The sequence below is a fragment of the Podarcis raffonei genome, chromosome 11, assembly GCF_027172205.1.
Source record: "Podarcis raffonei isolate rPodRaf1 chromosome 11, rPodRaf1.pri, whole genome shotgun sequence".
Lineage (NCBI taxonomy): Eukaryota > Metazoa > Chordata > Lepidosauria > Squamata > Lacertidae > Podarcis > Podarcis raffonei.
Window position 1 is genome coordinate 62,860,212 of NC_070612.1, and position 18,370 is coordinate 62,878,581.

Sequence of the window (18,370 nt, forward strand, 5' to 3'; positions counted from 1 at the left end):
AAGATTAATTATAGTTAGAATTACAACTTAAATTAATGATCAGATCCAGATATTGCAAGACATGAGATGTGCTGGGTGCTTTTTCTGCATACCAAGTATGATGACCTGACAAATACAATCTAGACTGATGGGGCAACTAAGCACAATGGCTTCATTTTCAAAAATACTTTTAAATTATTAAAGTTATATAGTACTGAGGAATAGGTGAAATCTAGGAAGTGTGACTACCTTTTGCTGAGGACATCAAATAACACAAGGTTGTTGAATGGTTAGGTTTGTGGTTATGTGCTAGCAAAAGTCTGAATGACCAATTACTATTTATTTTTTTCATTTTAAAGGGAAAGATCGCTTCTATCTGGTTTAACTTAAAATGCAATGTATAAGTTTGAAAAGATGTTTAGCACTGATTTCTTAATTTACAAAGTCAACCCACATGCAGCTGATATAACAAAGAACTGTTTATAGATGAACATTAAAATTCAGCAACTACTTAATTAACTATCTAATTAGATGCACTTGCTTCACCTTCCCTGTTCCATGCCCACAAGTGCTTTTGCCTGGCTGAAATTTGTTCATGTACTGTGGTAAGTTTCTTCCTTGCCTGCATGAAGAACGGAAAGTGTGTGTGGGTAGAAACCACAATTTTGCGAGGGTGCCATTCATTCCCTCCCTCCCTCCCTCCCCCTGCCTGCTTTTGCTTCTGGCATTGCCCCCCAGAGGGAGGGGGTTCTTGGGCAGAGGCCTTATCTCTTGCGCTGAGACCCCAGAGCGAGCCTAAAAATGTGCACTCGGAAGTAACTCCCATTGCATCGCAGGAAGCTTACTTTCTTCTGAGCGTGTCTCGGGTTGCCGCGTTCACACGCGCATTAGGCGCTCTAGCCGGCCCGCGCTTGCGGGGAGCGCTACTCGCCAGGCCGCTCTGGAGGCGCGTCTCCGCCAGGGGGCGCCGGCGAGGGCTCCCTGCGCGTGCGCACTTGAGGCGTGGGGCTTGGCGGCGGCGGCGGCCCCAATGGCGAAGCGCGGCGCGTTGTCGGCGGCGCTGGCGTGTCACGCGCCCGGGTGCGAGAGCTTCGCGGCTGCCGCGCCGCCGCTCCTGAAGCGCCGCCGGGCCGAGGCGGAGAGGAAGGAGGAGCCGCCAGGCGGCGGCGGAGGAGGAGGCGGCGGCCTGAAGCGCAAGAGGGCGGAGGAGGAGGAGGAGGCGGCGCGGGCCGCCAAGAGGCCCTCGGTGGCCCCGGGGGGCGGCGTTGCTGGCGCCACGGCCCTCTCGCGGCCCCCGGGCTCCGCGTCGGCGAGGGGCGGCCGCCCCAAGGCTCCTCTCGAGGAGGTAAAGAGGCCGCGGGGGGGGGGGCAGGGCTATCTGACTCCGCACAACAGCCCGGCCAGGGAGGCCCGCCCGGCGGAGAGGGACCCCGCGCAGGATGCCGCCCCCGCCGCCCTCGGACCCTCAGCCGGGGTCCCCAACATGGGGAGAGCCCCGCGGGTCTGGGAGGGGGGCGCTCTGGGGCAGAACCAGGCTGCAGCAGCCCCCCCCCAAGTGAGGAAAGGGGTAAAATGCGGGGAAGGCTTCTGAAGTAAATCCCTTGATTTCGCGAAGCTTAGCCCAACCTGGGTCAAAGGGGCGCCCTGTCCGAATGAGTCCAGTCCGGCAGGTGCCCCGTTTCCAGCAGCGTCCAGCCAGATGGCCCCCCCCCGCCGGTGTTCCCAGAGGGGGGTTCACGTGTCAGAAATGGGCCATCGGGGTTTCTGCAGAAAGAGTGGAAAGGGTGTGAGAGAGCCCTTTCTGTGGTGAGCCCCCAAAGTGCACCTGGCGCTGTCATTATATACTTTTTAACACACCTTTCTGCACGTGCCTTTGGGAGCAGACATGCGATCAGAATATTCCTCCCATTTAATGTAAATGTATTGCACATGGTTTAATTGTATTGAGCAGAATGTAACCTGCCATGGTACTATGGTGAAATATGTAAATAGAAATTATGGATTGACATTTTGATGCTGACATCGCTGTATAGATGCTGTGAAAAATTTGCACCCCTGAGCAGCACTGATCCTACAATAAACACCTACGAGTAGCCCATAGTAGCCATGAAGGTGGCGCTCTGTCTGCAACTGATTCAGTTTCTCAATCGACGTTATATTTAGATATCATGGCTAGTTGGTAAACCTTTCATAAATTTACTTAACTTTAAAGCTATCTATCATAATGGTTATCTTCACCACAGTAAATTTTATTAATGAATTATGCATTTGTGAAATACTTTACTTTGTTTCTCTAATATGTTGTTAATCAATTTCATTAGCTGCTCTTGAGTTATGCTACTATTGCTATTATGACCTAAAGGATAATATTTCCCCTTTTGCACCACTCATTATTTTATATATCTCTATTGGCTTCATTAGCGTGTTACTTTAAACCACAGTTTAAAATAAACTATGGTGTAAAGTAAGCAAGCAGTGCGCATGCTGCTAAAATCAAGTGAAGTGGGTTTCAGGAAAATTTTGAATTTGCATTAGAACATTTTCTGATGGCCTAGAAGGTGATAGAATGTAGCCTGCTTATCTTACTTTTATTTAGTAAACAAAATATGTCTTGTATGATCTAGTTATGATTCCTACATTCCTGCATTGCAAGGGGTTGGACTAGATGACCCTCAGGCTCTCTTCCAGCTCTATAATTCTATGTTCCATATGCTTCTATGTTCCTATTTGATCTCTTCAGTCTGTGGAATTGTCCCTTTTACACAAAGGTTCTCAAATGCATGTTTCAATTAAAAGATTGAATACTGTTGTCTTAAAGAAATAATCCTTCCTATTTGAATTTTTTATACATTTCTTCACCTCAAAATGTATCAATACATACTGCAGCTTCTAGTACCATGTTTAGATCATTGACTGTCACTCATTCAAATGGATAGGGAATTGGGCTTGAAAGTCTCACTCATCCAATGGCAAGTGACCAGCCAGCTTCTGGTCACCATGTGAGCCCAAGGCTACCTCTTGAGTCCTGTAGGGAGGGGGATGATTCACATCTTCTCTCTGTCTCAAAAGTACTTTGTTCAGCATTTGCAGAACACAAATCTTCCTGGTCTTCCTTTTCCCTGTAATTGGTGCCTCCCCACTTTTCTTTCTCATTCCGAGTGCCTGGCAGGCAGAGAATCAAAGCAAGCCGCTTCCTTCTCCCCTCAAGTCAAGTTCCAAGCTGGAGGAGGGTGACATTTGTTTATGCTTTTCACTGAATCTTCAAGTTCCATTGCCAGCTTCATTTTTGGAGCTGCGGAGAGGATATGGGGAGTGTGCCCCCACGTTGTGCAGACATTTCTGTGGCACAGCATAAGACCACCTTTTGGGGGGGGGTCATGATCCTGCCAACCACAAATTTTGGGTTGGCCACCAAAGCCAGCAAAACTGCAGATCTTTGGCAGGCTAAGTACAAGTCCATGTTGTAATTCCGAGTAATTATTTCCCAGGATATTATTTTTTGTTCTCCAGCCAATCCACCAGAGGGGGTGCAAGTTGAACTGTTTCTTAAATCCATTATGCTTGGTGTGAGGGTAGGCTCTTTCTGTCCTTGATTTCTTTCTCTGTGTGATTGTTAGCAGGTAATGCAGCTAGATAGACTCAAAGAAAAAAAATGCATGTGAGGGTGAGAACTGTGCACATAGAGAACAGTAGCTTATTTTAGCAGCAATAACTGTCACTATGAGAACAACTAGTTCTAGGCCTAATGGACAAAATAAAAACTGAAAAATCACTGGTTCTGGATGGTATCGATCCCCGTGTTCCAAAAGAACTCAAATGTAAAATTGCTGATCTGTTAACAAAAATATGTACCGTATTTTTCGCACTATAGGACGCACTTTTTCCCCTCCAAAAATGAAGGGGAAATGTGTGTGCGTCCTATGGTGCGAATGCAGGCTTTCGCTGAAGCATGGAGAGCGAGAGGGGTCGGTGCGCACCGACCCCTCTCGCTCTCCAGGCTTCAGGAGAGCCCCACCGCCAGCCCCACAAGCTCGGGGGACAGCGGGGAGGCGGAACGCCGAAATCCCGCTGTCCCCCGACTTGGTTAGAAGGCTGGCGGGGGGAGAAGCCTGCTCCTCCCCGTCGCCAGCCCCGCAAACTCGGGGGACAGCGGGAGAGGCGCAGCGCGCCCTTCCCGCTGTCCCCCAACTTGGCTAGAAGGCTGGCGGGGGGGGGGAGAAGCCTGCTCTTCCCCGTCGCCAGCCCCGCAAACTCGGGAGACAGCGGGAGAGGCGCTGCGCGCCATCCCACTGTCCCCCGACTTGGCTAGAAGGCTGGCGGGGGGGGGAGAAGCCTGCTCCTCCCCGTCGCCAGCACCGCAAACTCGGGGGACAGCGGGAGAGGCGCAGCGCGCCCTTCCCGCTGTCCCCCGACTTAGCTAGAAGGCTGGCGGGGGGGAGAAGCCTGCTCCTCCCCGTCGCCAGCCCCGCAGACTCGGGAGACAGCGGGAGAGGCGCAGCGCGCCCTTCCCGCTGTCCCCCGACTTGGCTAGAAGGCTGGCGGGGGGAGAAGCCTGCTCCTCCCCATCGCCAGCCCCGCAAACTCGGGAGACAGCGGGAGAGGTGCAGCGCGCCCTTCCCGCTGTCCCCCGACTTAGCTAGAAGGCTGGCGGGGGGGAGAAGCCTGCTCCTCCCCGTCGCCAGCCCCGCAGACTCGGGGGACAGCGGGAGAGGCGCAGCGCGCCCTTCCCGCTGTCCCCCAACTTGGCTAGAAGGCTGGCTGGGGGGGAGAAGCCTGCTCCTCCCCGTCGCCAGCCCCGCAAACTCGGGAGACAGCGGGAGAGACGCAGCGCGCCATCCCGCTGTCCCCCGACTTGGGTAGAAGGCTGGCGGGGGGGAGAAGCCTGCTCCTCCCCGTCGCCAGCCCCGCAGACTCGGGGGACAGCGGGAGAGGCGCAGCGCGCCATCCCAGTGTCTCCCGACATGGTTTGGAGGCTGGCGGAGGGCTTCCTCCTCCCCCAGCCCTGCAAACTCCCAGAGCTATGCCAAAGCTGCGCGCAGCTTCGGCATGGCTCTGGGTCGCCTGGCGGGGGGGGGGGGGGAATAAATTTTTTTCCCTTTATTTTCCCCCCCAAATCTAGGTGCGTCCTATGGACCGGTGCGTCCTATAGTGCGAAAAATACGGTGATTTGTCCCAATATTAGCCTCCATACCTGAGGAGTGGAAAGTGGCCAATGTTACACAATTTTTTCAAAGAGAATATGGGAGATCCCGGATATTACAGGCCAGTTAGCTTAATGTCTGTCCTGGGAAAACTGATGGAAAATACTATTAAACATATAGTAACCAAACATACAAAAGAACAGGTCTTGCTGAAGGAAAACAAGCATGGCTTGTACAAGGTCATGGACCGTCTCTCTAGCCTGTTTTAAGAGAGTGAAAAGGTTATAGATAAAGATGATCCAGTTGACATTGTGTACTTGAACTTTCAAAAAGCTTTCAACAAGAGTCCTGATTAAGTGTTGCAGTCATGGAATAAGAGGTGAGGGACTCTTGTGGGTTAAGTGACATGAAGAGTAGAAATAAATCAACAGTTCTACTGATAGAGCAATGAAGAAATTGGAGTGTCTCCAAGGGCTGGTATTGGGACCTGTGCTTTTTAATTTGTTTGTAAATGATCTAGAGTTAGTTATGACCAGTGAGGTGGCCAGATTTGCTGATGATATTAATTTGTTCAGGATCGTTAAAACAAAAAGGATTGTGAAGAGTTCCAAAAACACCTCTCCATACTGAGTGGATGGCTGTAAAAAGGCCAGTTCAGTTCAGTGTAAACAAGTGTAAGTGCAACCAAAATGATCAAGGGGCTGGAGCAACTTCCCCTATAGGCTACTCACCTTTTCTCTAAACCAAACAGTCCCAAACGCTGCATCCTTTCCTCATAGTGGACAGACAAAACAAGTACATCATGCAGCACATAATTAAACTATGGAACTCTCTCCCGCAGGAGGCATTGATGGCCACCAACTTAGATGGCTTTGGAAAAGGATTAAAAAAATTCATGGAAGATAAGCCTAGCAATGGCTCCTGGCCATGATGGCTTTGCTCTGCCTCCACAGTCAAAGGCAGTATGCTTCTGAATTCCAGTTGCTGGAAACGGGGGGTCACACTTGCAGGTTCCCCAGAGGCATCTGAGAACGTGATGCTGCACTAGCTGGACCATTGGCCTGATCCAGCAGACCCTCCTTGTGTTCTTAGGATAAATGTTTGGCTGTGTGAGTCTCTCTCTCTCCATTGCACATATTCTTTGCTTTAGATCCTGGCTCTTAATTTTCACTGGACTGTGGAATTTTTCAAAAATAGAGATTCTAAAACTGTTTGTAGATTTGGCTTGTCAATGCAAAGTGCTTTTTTAGAGGTGTTCATTTTTCTGCTGCTGTGATATCTGTTAATTACGTTTTATTTTCCTAGCCTGAAGATGATGTTTGGCGCTACAACTCCTTCCAGTACTGGAGGTCTCCATTGCCTGCTATTGATTTGTCTGATATTCTGGATTTAGAAAAAGACGGTGCAATAGATGCAAGACGGTCCAGCAGTGTTTGCCTCTCAGAAATGGAAACCTGAAACCTGATTAATTCTCACGTTACTTTGCTGAAGTTGGTTTCTTCTTTTGCTTGGAAAAGTAAGCAGAGATGATAACCGGTTGGAGAAAAATATGCTTTGAAGGAAGGAAAACGTCTTAAAAAGAAAGAATGAACCATCAGTGGACTGTCTAGAAAATTGATGGTATACAGAATGAAGGGAGCATGAACCTTGGAGAAATATTGGAACATTTGAAAATGGATGTATGCTGACAAAAAATACACGTACCGTAGTTGGTACTTACTTCATTGAAAGAAAGTCAGAAGGGTGTGTTCTAAGTTGAACCTGGTCAAATAACTCAGTTGAGATCTGTGCTGTCTTTGTTACTAGACAAAAAATACTGTTGCTTAACCAAAAAATATATTTTTAAAATCCACACTTCTATGCAGAATGATGGCAATGGATATCATTTTTTTTGCCAGTGCCATGGTACAAGTTTCTTTAAGCGTTTCTGACAGTGGTGTGAGAGTAAAAATGATGACAGGAGCTGATTGCGTTTTGGCTTGAGCCATCAAATACATGGACTACGATGGACAAGGAAAAGGAACCATGCTGAGCAATGTGAGACTGTTGGGCACATTTCTTGGGACTTATTGATGGAAGGCTCCAATCCTACCTAGTTAATATGTTTGATTCTTTGTGTTTTGTATCATGTGCTTGTCAGATATTGGACTTAAGTCTGAATGTTACCATTTAATATTCTTTGCTAGGAATGACAACATGAAACTAGAGACTTCAACTTCAGATCTGCTAATCATTTCATAGTGTTATTCAAGTTAAATGACATTTCTTTATTAATCCACCATAACTTTGGCATATTTGTAGAAATACTTTTCACTGTGTAATAAAATCTCCAGTAATTTTTTTTTAAAAAAAACCCTATGAAGTAATGATCATATTGATTATCTCATTTGAAAACGTTACTTTCGCTGTGTGCCTGGGTGCTTTGTCATTAAGCTTTTCTGGGGTTGGGGGTGGCTTTTAAGAATGTACATTCAGTGTTAACAGTGTACACACTGTACTTTTTCCTGAGCTGTAGAAAGGAAAATATGATTAGACTATCACAGCCCAAGTTTTTATTGTTTCCACTGTTCCACACATCATCTTTACAGTGGTACCTTGGGTTACAGACGCTTCAGGTTACAGACTCCTAACCCAGAAATAGTACCTCAGGTTAAGAACTTTACTTCAGGATGAGAACATAAATCGGGCAGCGGGAGGCCCCATTAGCTAAAGTGGTGCTTCAGATTAAGAACAGTTTCAGGTTAAGAACGGACTTCCAGAATGAATTAAGTTCTTAACCCGAGGTACCACTGTACTTTTAAGTCCAAATGTAAACTTGCGTACATTTCTTGGATAAATTTAGACTAGAGGTATCCCTTGTAGAAAAGGATGCAGACTCCAAGTCTTTATTGATATGCATTATTTGCATTTCAATAAAGGCCTAGGGACAGCCTCAACAATTAGCAATAGGCTGTAAAACACCACTTCCAAAGCAATGGTGTTTTTTATACACTTTCTGATTACACACATGGTTTCTATTCACCAGTCAAAGGATCACAGCAATCTTAATAGATGCAACCCAGTGTCATCTTCCTGAACCAATCAAAATCATTTAGCTCTTCAGATCAGTTCTTATCATAATATAATGTGATTACACCCAAACTATTTTCAATGTCTTTCTTTATTGACTAATTTTCCTATTCATTAAATGTCTCTCAGTATCCTCTTTCATCTGTCTATTGCCTAGCCAGTTCTCTTTCCATGCATACAATGGCCACCATAGAGTCTAACAGTTTATCCTTTTCATTGTTCTGGAACGGACATTCACTACCTACAGTACCTAAAAGCAGCTAGTTTTGTACTGTAAAAGGTAGGCAGGTACAGACCTTTTCAGTTTAGTGAGGCCATAGACTCAAAAGAAAATGGAATCATCAAAATGATATGGTATGAAATTATTATTTTCTCCATCACATTTTATATAGCTTTAAATTCCTATTCAGAAGCAAGTTCCATTGAGTTCAAGTGTGAAGAGGTACAGAACTGCAACCTCAGCTTGATCAGGTGAGGAGGGCTGAGCATGTAGATTGCTCCCTCACACAGTGTAAAAAAAGATAATGTTGGAGCCTTTCTCATTTCAGTACACTGGTACCTCAGGTTACATACGCTTCAGGTTACAGACTCCGCTAACCCAGAAATAGTGCTTCAGGTTAAGAACTTTGCTTCAGGATGAGAACAGAAATCGTGCTCCAGCGGCGCAGCGGCAGCGGGAGGCCCCATTAGCTAAAGTGGTGCTTCAGGTTAAGAACAGTTTCAGGTTAAGTACGGACCTCTGGAATGAATTAAGTACTTAACCTGAGGTACCGCTGTATCCTGTTGTGATTTTGAAGTACCCGTCATCTTTCTGTGACTTGTTGTCTATTAACTTACTCAGAGCAGGCCCATGACAAAATAAGATCCAGTAATTTCAGGGACTCTACTCTGAAGTAACAGTTTGTTGACTGCAACGCTGTATTTACCCGAAGGTCCCAGAGCTTATAGTTGTAAGGACATATTTGGCTACATACAGACATGAACAAGTTTCCTGAAGATACTTCATCCACTTTATTTTGCAGCAACTGGTACCATTTGAGAACAATTGCATTTATCATAAGTACTGTTGAGATAAAATAGAAACTAGTGTAGCCTAAATTGCTCTGTAGCCATCATAATGCAAACAGTTATAAACCAGACTCTTTAGATGGCAATAGAGATGCACAGTAAACTCTTGAAAAATCTGAATTTGTTTTCATTGGAAAGGTTTTATTTTGAACCCTACTGTTGTTGAAACTTGAAACAGGTGACGTGAATGTTAATCATTTCCCTAATGTGGTATATAAACTTGAAACCAGATTGTGTCACATGATTCTGATTACCAGGTGATAGTCTCTTCAGTTTAATTGCAGTACAAACATTTCACCAGTTTTCAGAGGCCATCTCTTTTCCATCTCATTAAAGCTTTTAAGTGCAAGCCCATGGAAATTTGTAATCATTGCTTTTCGGCATTGTTTCCACTAGTTGCTAGTGCTAAGCAAGCTTTATCTGATTGGGAATGAGATGGAAACTTCAGACTGAGATCCAGTGGCTGAAGGCTACAAAAACATGACGTTTTAGTGATCAGAATGAAGGTAAGTAGGCTGACTTTTCTGTTGCAATGTTTAAGATTTTGATACAAGCATTACTTAATTTGGAAGAAAATTATAATGTGTTTTTAGTAGCTTCAGTTTGGAATGCATAGTTTGTTTTTCAGTAGAAGTGCATTTCAGACACTTTTCTAATAGACTGTTTACGAAAAGTTAAGGACTGGAGACGGAAAAGTTGAAATGAACGCACCCTTAAATTGACAGCCTTTTAGCAATTGCAGTTCAATTTGATGATTCTCTTCAAAAGACTATAGAAATAGCTTTGCAAAACAGCAGTGCTTTGCAAATGTAAATAAATGTTGGATTTGGTTCTGTGAATAGTCCATCAGCATAAATTACTAAACAATGGCCTATAAAGCAAGATGAAAAAATTAAATTATAGCTCTAAATCATGAATTGTGCCAATTAAGACTTGCTTTCTAATTTTTTATTTAAAAATTCTTGAATCTTCAAAATTCATGATGTTTTTGTATCCTTATAACAAGTTTGCAGTCCATTAATTTCATGAACTAGCTTATCACCTTGCTTTACACGCTGAACAGTTAAGTACTGATTATGCTTCTGTTAGATTTCTAAAAATAAATTAACATTACAGTATTTATTTAATTCAATATATTAATAGCTTCCTATACATTTCAAAGTGACTTAATAAAGACACAAATAAAACATATATAAAACAATATATGAAGACAATTAAAACAATTTTATGTTTTTATATATGAAATGGTTTAATTGTATTAAACACACACACTCTTTGCATAGTCAACCAATAGAAGCAGCCTCAGAGGTGTTTTTTATATGTGATGAAAAACCCTTCTCTAGAAAGAAAATATAAACTGCTTCATCCGCCTCTTAGGGGGGAACAAAAATAGCATACATTCTGGAAAGTAGACAAAATATAGAGCGGGTACCTGAACTCTGGCTACCATTTGGAAGTAGTAAGAGGAAATATGGCAAGAGATTATTTCTCAAATACTGTATATATGGAAGATAGCCTTTGGAAATCTGAAACAGACTGCACAAGGGAGCAAGCCACATTAAACATAGTGGAACTTCTGATTAAATATGTGAGGGATTTTTCTGCATGTTGCCAAAAAGGGGGTTGCTGCTGCAACTAATTTAACTGCATATAAATGTCTACTAGCCAGTTAAAAATGGGTGCAAATTTAGAAATCGGTTATCTTTTGTAGATGACAGCCTGGCAAAATTTCAGTTGATCAGATTGGCACGTAGTTGAACTTGTCAGTTTCCATGTTGGTTGTACCAAAGAAGGTGGACCTGTAATAACTATAGATGTTCTATTGAAATGTGTCTGACAACCAAGTGACACCTGCAGTTATATATATATCTTATACTCAATGGTATTTTAGAAAACCAAAAAAATGTTTGCGTAATAAAATTGTTTACATACCACCTTTCTCAGGACAGCATCCAAGGTGGCTCACAATATCATAAAAGCACAATTGCAATGATCTAAAATAATATTTTTAAAAAATAACAAATGCTGCAGCAGTAACTAACATTAAAAAGGTAAGTTAGAAGTGTTTCAGCTTGGTTTGGTTGTCTTACTGTATTTTCTAAGAGAGCTGTATAAAAAGGCAGTTTAAAAAGATGGGTTTTGTAGCAGAAGTATGCTGGTGTCCTTTAGCCATTTCCCCCTTCAAAAATACACAGTGAACATGCTCCCCCGTCTTCCTCTGGTGGTGAATGAGATGTGTCTATTCATGTCTTTGGCCTTATAGAGAGGAAAAGCAGCTAGGGAAAAACTTTAACTAGACAAACAACCAAAAGAAAAACGTGTAAGAAGTCCCCTTTTCTCCTCTCACACAATCTCCTGGTTTCTGCTTGGAGAGTTTTAAAAAATACATAGCTGCATGTCACAATGAGTTCAGACCCTAGAGCTGAAGATGCAAGTTGATCTGTACAAGAGGAAATGTCAAGCATTAGTTAATTCTTTAGAAACCACCAAGTGCTTACACACAAATGATGTCCTGACAAATATCAAAGAACAACAATGCCAAAGTGATTTATCTTTTTCAGAACTGCTTTTAGTTTTCCTTAATGCTAAGCTCTTCTCTGCCTTGAAAAATGCATCCCAAGAAAACATAAAGCAAGCTACATTTATGTCACAGGTAGTGATATCAATCAAACTAAACTAGAATTGCATGCAAACTGGCTTTTAAATCACGTTGCAGAAAATCTTGAAAATGTGACTGCAGCTATATTATCTTACACACCAGCCCCCTTTCAAACTGAAAGCCGAGATTGTGTGGTTAGTTGGCCCAGCCCTGCTTGACAGGTTCCTAATAAGAGCTTCAAAAGTTTAACTCCCTCCCCTTATTATTTAACCTAAGACTAGGGAGGAATCGTAGAGAAGTACATTGGTGTTTATAGTGGAATAAGCTTCATAGAGTGAAGCCACTCCAGGCTGGCCAGGCGTCTTGGCCTGCTTGTTGCTTAAGTGTTGTGCAAGAAAGCGACTTGGTATGTAACCTGCTGAGCAGCTGGAAGAATCCAGCCATAAAGACAGCTGCCAATCGCTGATAGGGGAAAGTGGAACATTAACCATTCTCTAGTGTGGTCCAAGGATCAAGGAGTACTCCTTGAGGTCTGAATGGACTTCCTTTCCTCCTGCCTACACTTTGGTTGCTGCAGAAGCTTTGGGGAGCAGAAGAGAGCTTGACTTACGAGCACAGTCTTGACAAGATGCAAGAGACAAAGCAGGACAAATGAAAGTTCAAATGAAGGTAAAACTGTGTACACAGAGATAGGCAGGTAGATGAGTTAGGACTGGAGCATAAATTCCTCCTGGCAGCTGCTGATCACCACAGCTTAAATTTGCTAACTCGCTCTTCTCCTCCACCACTGTTAACTTTCCAGGGTTCATTTTTTAGGCTTGGTGATTCAAAAATAGACTGAAGCAAGAAAGAAATACAGATGATCTGCAGCATATATGTGAGAGTGCATTGCTTTGTTTTGGGATCTGTGGCATCATTAGTTCAGGAGATGATTGTATATTTTGAAACTTTTGTCCTTGTTTGTAAGGTATGGAGGAGAGCTATATAACACCATTCCTGGCTTGCCAGTGTGTTCACTGAGTGGGCAGACGGCAGTGTTCTAGGGTTGCAAAATGAGGTTAGGTGTTTGTTCTGTGTAGGTAGAAGAAGGAAGAATCTTCTCAAAGAAGCCACCTGGCACCCTTAGTTTCAGCAGTATTAATTTCAACAGGATTGCCAAGTACCTCACTTTGATTTAAGAAGCAGCATTATTGTCATATACTTATCGTGAAGCTTTTGCCAATACCGTGTCTCAGTGCTAGGCAGCTTCACCTAACTTTTTCTGAATAAATTGTTAAAAGCACAGGAGCCCTGCAGAAAAAGTGCCATCAACCCTACTTACAAGTCCTGTGTATTCCTTACACTTCAGAAGTTAAAGCCCTTTGTGCCTCTTAATGGGTTTTTTCTGCTATAGCAAGCAGGATTCAGGGTGGATGCGTTTGTTTTGTTATTGTTTGTATTATGTACTTTGTTGTTTTATTCTGTAAACTGCCCTGAGATCTTTGGATGAAGGGCAGTATACAAATTTAATAATAATCATTATTAGTAATAATAATAAATAATAATAATAAATTCTTCTTCTTTGGTGATCACTCATAGCCGAGTAAGATCGTCTTCCATAAACATGGTTTTAACAGTGAGTCCATAAGTGACTGTGGAGGCCAGTTCTGGATCCACACGTCCTTCCACAGTGGGGACATTGGTTTCCAGGTGGGAGTTGATCACGGTGTGGATTTGCCAAGCATGCCTTCCTCTTAGCACGTTTCTCCCTTGCGTCCTGACTTTGAGTGTCTTCAAAGCCCATGACAACTTTGGTAAAGGCTGTTCTCCAACTGGAGCGCTCGCAGGCCAGTGTTTCCCAGTTGTCAGTGTTTATACTACATTTTTTTTAGATTTGCCTTGAGACAGTCTTTAAACCTCTTTTGTTGACCATCAGAGTAGTTGCTTTGGAAGACGATCATCAGGCATCCACACAACATGACCAGTCCAACGAAGCTGATGTTGGAGAATCATTGCTTCAACACTGGTGATCTTTGTACACTGATATTAGTTCGCCTGTCTTCCCAAGTGATGTGTAAAATTTTTCGGAGACACTGTTGGTGGAATCTTTCGAGGAGCTGGAGATGGCATTTATAAGTGGTCCATGTTTTACAAGCATATAATAAGGTTGGTAGTACAGTAGCTTTGTAAACAAGCATTTTGGTTTCCCTGCGAATGTCCTCAAACACTCTGCACTTCAATCGGGAGAAAGCCACATTCTCAGAGCTCAGGCAATGCTGGATTTCGGCATCAATGTTGGCCCTTGTGGAAAGATAACTGAGTATCAGCAAATGGGAACCAGTGATCAGGGATGAAGCTCAGTGGTTCATTGTTTTCCATATCATTTAAAAGGTAACTGGGAAGTCTACTTGCTTGCACACCTTGTTTGGGAGTAGAAAAAAATTTCAGTGCCTCCTGAGACCCAATTTGAAATCCTTACTTTGCTTAGAATTAGTCTGCAAGATTTGCTGTGCCAGCGTATAATCATGTAAGGGTAGAGTGGAAATGCACATATCAGTTGTTATGTCAGTACAATGTCACACGGTAAAACATGATACTAATTCTGGCACCTGGCCAACACTGTATCAGTGACTTGTCCTAAGGTACCCCCTGAAAGCCTCACCTTCTGTCTTTTTAATTGCTTTAGAACTGATTCGCTCCCTGAAACAATGCTTCACATTAAGTATGCACTGTCAGTTTAGGTTGGCCCTGTAGAAGTTGTGCACTGCATACCAATTATATGTAAAGTGAACTTTCACTGGGATCATAAACACGTAACACTTTAATGTGCAGTTTAGTGAGATAATTAGAGCTTTTTATTGCAGAATTGTATTTAAGGCCTTAATTCACCTGTTAAATGCAAACAGATTTCATGCCACTCTGCCTTGACTTCTACTGCAGAACATTCTCTGCAGCTAGGAGCTGTCACTCCAGGGCAGAGGGAAATAGATGGAGAAGGATGGCTTTGCATGGCCTTCTTGTTGTAGGCTCTAGGTTGTTTCTTGGTGGGAGGTGCTCTTGCACCCATTGTCTTACCCTGTTATGCTGGTCATCAGTGATGTACACTGCAGTGACAGGCTTTGCTTTTGTTTTAAAGTAAGTAAACATTGTAATATAATATGAAAGACAACTGGCAGACTTCAGTTTGGGATCTGCATCTTCCATGTCCTCATGAACTTTCAGCCTCATCTAATGTTCATGTGGAATCACGGGTTCTCTAGGTTTATTTTGATGAGCATAATAAAAATTGTTATCCTATGTTTGATTGAGGGAAGGGGCTGGCAGGAGGGGGGAGGTTACCCCATGGAGTGTAGGATAAGCTTCCTTAAGTAGTATTGTCCATTTACTAGCATTACTTCCATATTATGGGTTGCAAAAGGAGAATGTGGAAATCTATAGGAAGAAAGTAAGGCAGTATTTTGGGACACGGGTGGCGCTGTGGGTTAAACCACAGAGCCTAAGACTTGCCGATCAGAAGGTCGGCAGTTCGAATCCCCGCGATGGGGTGAGCTCCCGTTGCTCGGTCCCTGCTCCTGCCCACCTAGCAGTTCGAAAGCACATCAAGTGCAAGTAGATAAATAGGTACCGCTCCGGCGGGAAGGTAAACGTTGTTTCCGTGCGCTGCTCTGGTTCGCCAGAAGCGGCTTAGTCATGCTGGCCACATGACCCAGAAGCTGTACACTGGCTCCCTCGGCCAATAAAGCAAGATGAGTGCCGCAACCCCAGAGACGTCCGCAACTGGACCTAACGGTCAGGGGTACCTTTACCTTTACCTAATCTGATTTAGTATTGTAACTTTTGTATGTTTTAAAGTAGGGTTATAATCCCCCCATTTTTTTTTTTAACTACTTTGAGAATTTTTATAATCAAGCGGTGTATAAATCTTACTAAATAAACAAATTTTGACCAAACTGCGGGAGGCAGTGGAGGACAGAGGTGCCTGGCGTTCTCTGGTCCATGGGGTCACGAAGAGTCGGACACGACTAAACGACTAAACAACAACAACAAATAAACAAATAAAGTAGATAAATAAAGTAAGGGCTGTTTGCCAGAGTGCTCTTGAATGGGATCACTGGCATGAACTGGGTTATTCTGACCATGCTGTAACATACAATGCCTAATAAAAGCAACTGAGTTGAGCCTTCCTGGTGCTGTGTCCCTTTGTGTAAGGAAGAGGAGGGAGCGGGAGCAGGGACCCTTTGCGGTGCCCCTTGATGCCCAACCATCTCCTGCAGAGTGGTGCAAACAGGCAGCTAGGCTGGGCCAAGATCCCCAGCAGAAATTCCTACAGGGCTCACTCCCCAAGTAAAACAATATGCAAATAACACCAACATTAGTTGTCTGAGAACATACTGTGCTTCATGGCAAGGTTAACTAATTTATATGTGCAAAAAAATTAAATTGCTTGTTGGGGACATTAATAACATTTTTTCTGGAACAAAGAAAACCAGGTCTGACTGCCAGGGCCGTAGCTAGGGGTGGTGAGGTGGGCCCCCACCAGGGGTGCAGGCAGTGTACATAAGTATAAATATCTATTATTGCCTCATAAGAAATGGTTTTAAATAGAGGGTGAATTGAATGGGTGGGGGATGGGGTTGGAGGAGAAGGAGAAAGAAGAGCTCATTTGTCTGTGGCCAGGGGGCGCAATCTGGATGGTTCTGCCAGGGGCACAAGATCACCTAGCTATGGCTCTGCTGACTGCCTTAATAGCCAGCTCACTGGCAACTATTTTTACCCTAGCGTTTTTTGTTTTTTTAAAGAAAGCTTGGCATATAATGGTATTGGAATAATAATGCTCTTGGAATACAGTACTAATGCTTATATTTATACTGTAACCTAGTTTCCCCCCGTTCAGCAGTCAGTTTCTGAACAATGCCTATTTATGTCCACACTTGTACAGACTTCAATTTAGTAAAATTAATTCCAGAGCTGTCTAAAATACATGTTATCCCTTGCTTATTGGTGTTTAATTAGTGTACTTCATCAAAAAGATTTAACTTCCGGTCTAGGTTCAGCTTTATGTCAATTGCTAAAACAAGTATGGTGTAAGATGGAAAGCCCAGACAAATCAGTCTAGGGATCAAGTTAGGGCAGAACAAAGAGCATACCAGGGTTTGGTGCACATGACTGGTCTACTTGTGGCACATATTTTATTTTCCTTCTGCGTTGGTGGTTCCTGAGGCTGAAGATCAGTTCCTGTATATGAAGTGATACGCCTATGTCTGAACTAGGCAACTTCAGACTGTAGGTGGTGGCTTGCATCTCTGTCCCCTTCCTAGCCACATGAAGAAAGCCACCAGATGTTCCCATGATGCAGTCTCAACCACTCTTTAGGAAGCACCTTGTGTTTTATCAGATATGCTCTTGTCTATATAACACACAAACCTGTGTCTAACACAGAGGCTCACAGAACTATTACTTCAGAGACGTGCCTTTTACAGAATATGGGGCATTTAGAAACGTTTGGAAAGACTAAATGAACTGGCAAGGGGAAAGATCACATGAAAATGCCTGTGATCCAAATCTCACAAGGGTTACAGGTGAGCAAGATTAATAAAATAAGAAAGGTGTAAAGAGAAGTGAAAACCTTAACTGCACGGTAGTTACCTGCCTCGTGGAAGGAGGAGCAAAGAAAAGCGATTTGGGGGATTTTCACGGGGATTGAAGGATCCAAGACTGCATTCTCCAGATGGGTCTGGAGTGGCTGGGAAAGGATAAGGTGGTTGGAGAGAGAGAGAGAGAGAGAGAGAGAGAGAGAGAGAGAGAGAGAGAGAATGTGGTAGGACAGTATTATTTTCACTCTGTTTATTGTATGCAGTACTGGTTCTGTTCTGCAGCAGTTCATCTTCTGCCATAAACTATGTTATTGATCTCATTGTCTGTTGTGAAATTATGTATCTTACGTCATGATTATTTTCTGCTCCATTCATTTCAACACACACACACACACAGAGAGAAAGAGAGAGAGAGAGAGAGAGAGAGGGAGGGAGGGAGGGAGGGAGGGAGGGAGAGAGAGAGAATATAGGTTGTAGGGGACTGTAAGTGCTTGAGTATTGTTCACAGGAGTGAATAATAATATTTGCTGGATTGATTTCTGTTCCCGTATGTGTTTTCCTTGGAATTCATAGACATCTCTAGTGGGGAGGGGCTTTTGTTCAGTCTGTTTCTAAGATTCTCCCCCAATGGGCTCAGGCTTAGCTTGGCCACATCTGATTCCACTCTGGATTCCTTGGAAACCTTAGCATATGGTTCAAAAAATAGCAAAAGCTTTTCTTTTGGTAGATGCGGGGTTGTGCTTCTTACAACAAAGGATGTGACAAAGAGAACAAAGGGAAACAAAGGTAGGATGTCTAGCTGAGCAAAAAGGATTTCTTCTGCCATAGATACCCATGGAGCAAGCTTAGAAGAAAGTGACATGGCGCAGTCTTTTGGAAGTTTCCCAAAAAATTGAAAAGACCAACGTGCCCATTTGCAAGACATTGATTTCCTGCTATGC

The 18,370-nt window shown here is 43.6% G+C and overlaps 2 protein-coding genes across 5 annotated transcripts in view; both read left to right on the forward strand.

Annotated features, from left to right (window-relative positions):
- The first annotated feature begins 979 nt into the window (after positions 1–979).
- Positions 980–7,456, forward strand: C11H9orf40 (chromosome 11 C9orf40 homolog). The gene is made up of 2 exons (XM_053409156.1): positions 980–1,324; positions 6,426–7,456. Exons 1-2 carry the CDS (start codon positions 1,010–1,012, stop codon positions 6,576–6,578), a joined length of 468 nt encoding a protein of 155 aa, XP_053265131.1. The 5' UTR covers positions 980–1,009; the 3' UTR covers positions 6,579–7,456.
- A 1,141-nt stretch (positions 7,457–8,597) lies between these two features.
- TRPM6 (transient receptor potential cation channel subfamily M member 6) overlaps positions 8,598–18,370 on the forward strand; it is a 92,092-nt gene continuing 82,319 nt past the window's right edge. The window contains exon 1 of one of the 4 annotated variants that reach the window (XM_053409150.1): positions 8,598–9,763. In XM_053409150.1, the coding sequence (XP_053265125.1) occupies positions 9,758–9,763 (6 nt within the window). In that variant the 5' untranslated portion in view covers positions 8,598–9,757. Of the gene's footprint in view, positions 9,764–11,625; positions 12,526–18,370 lie in introns of those variants that run through there. The other 3 variants (XM_053409154.1, XM_053409151.1, XM_053409149.1) reach the window with 3 other exon arrangements.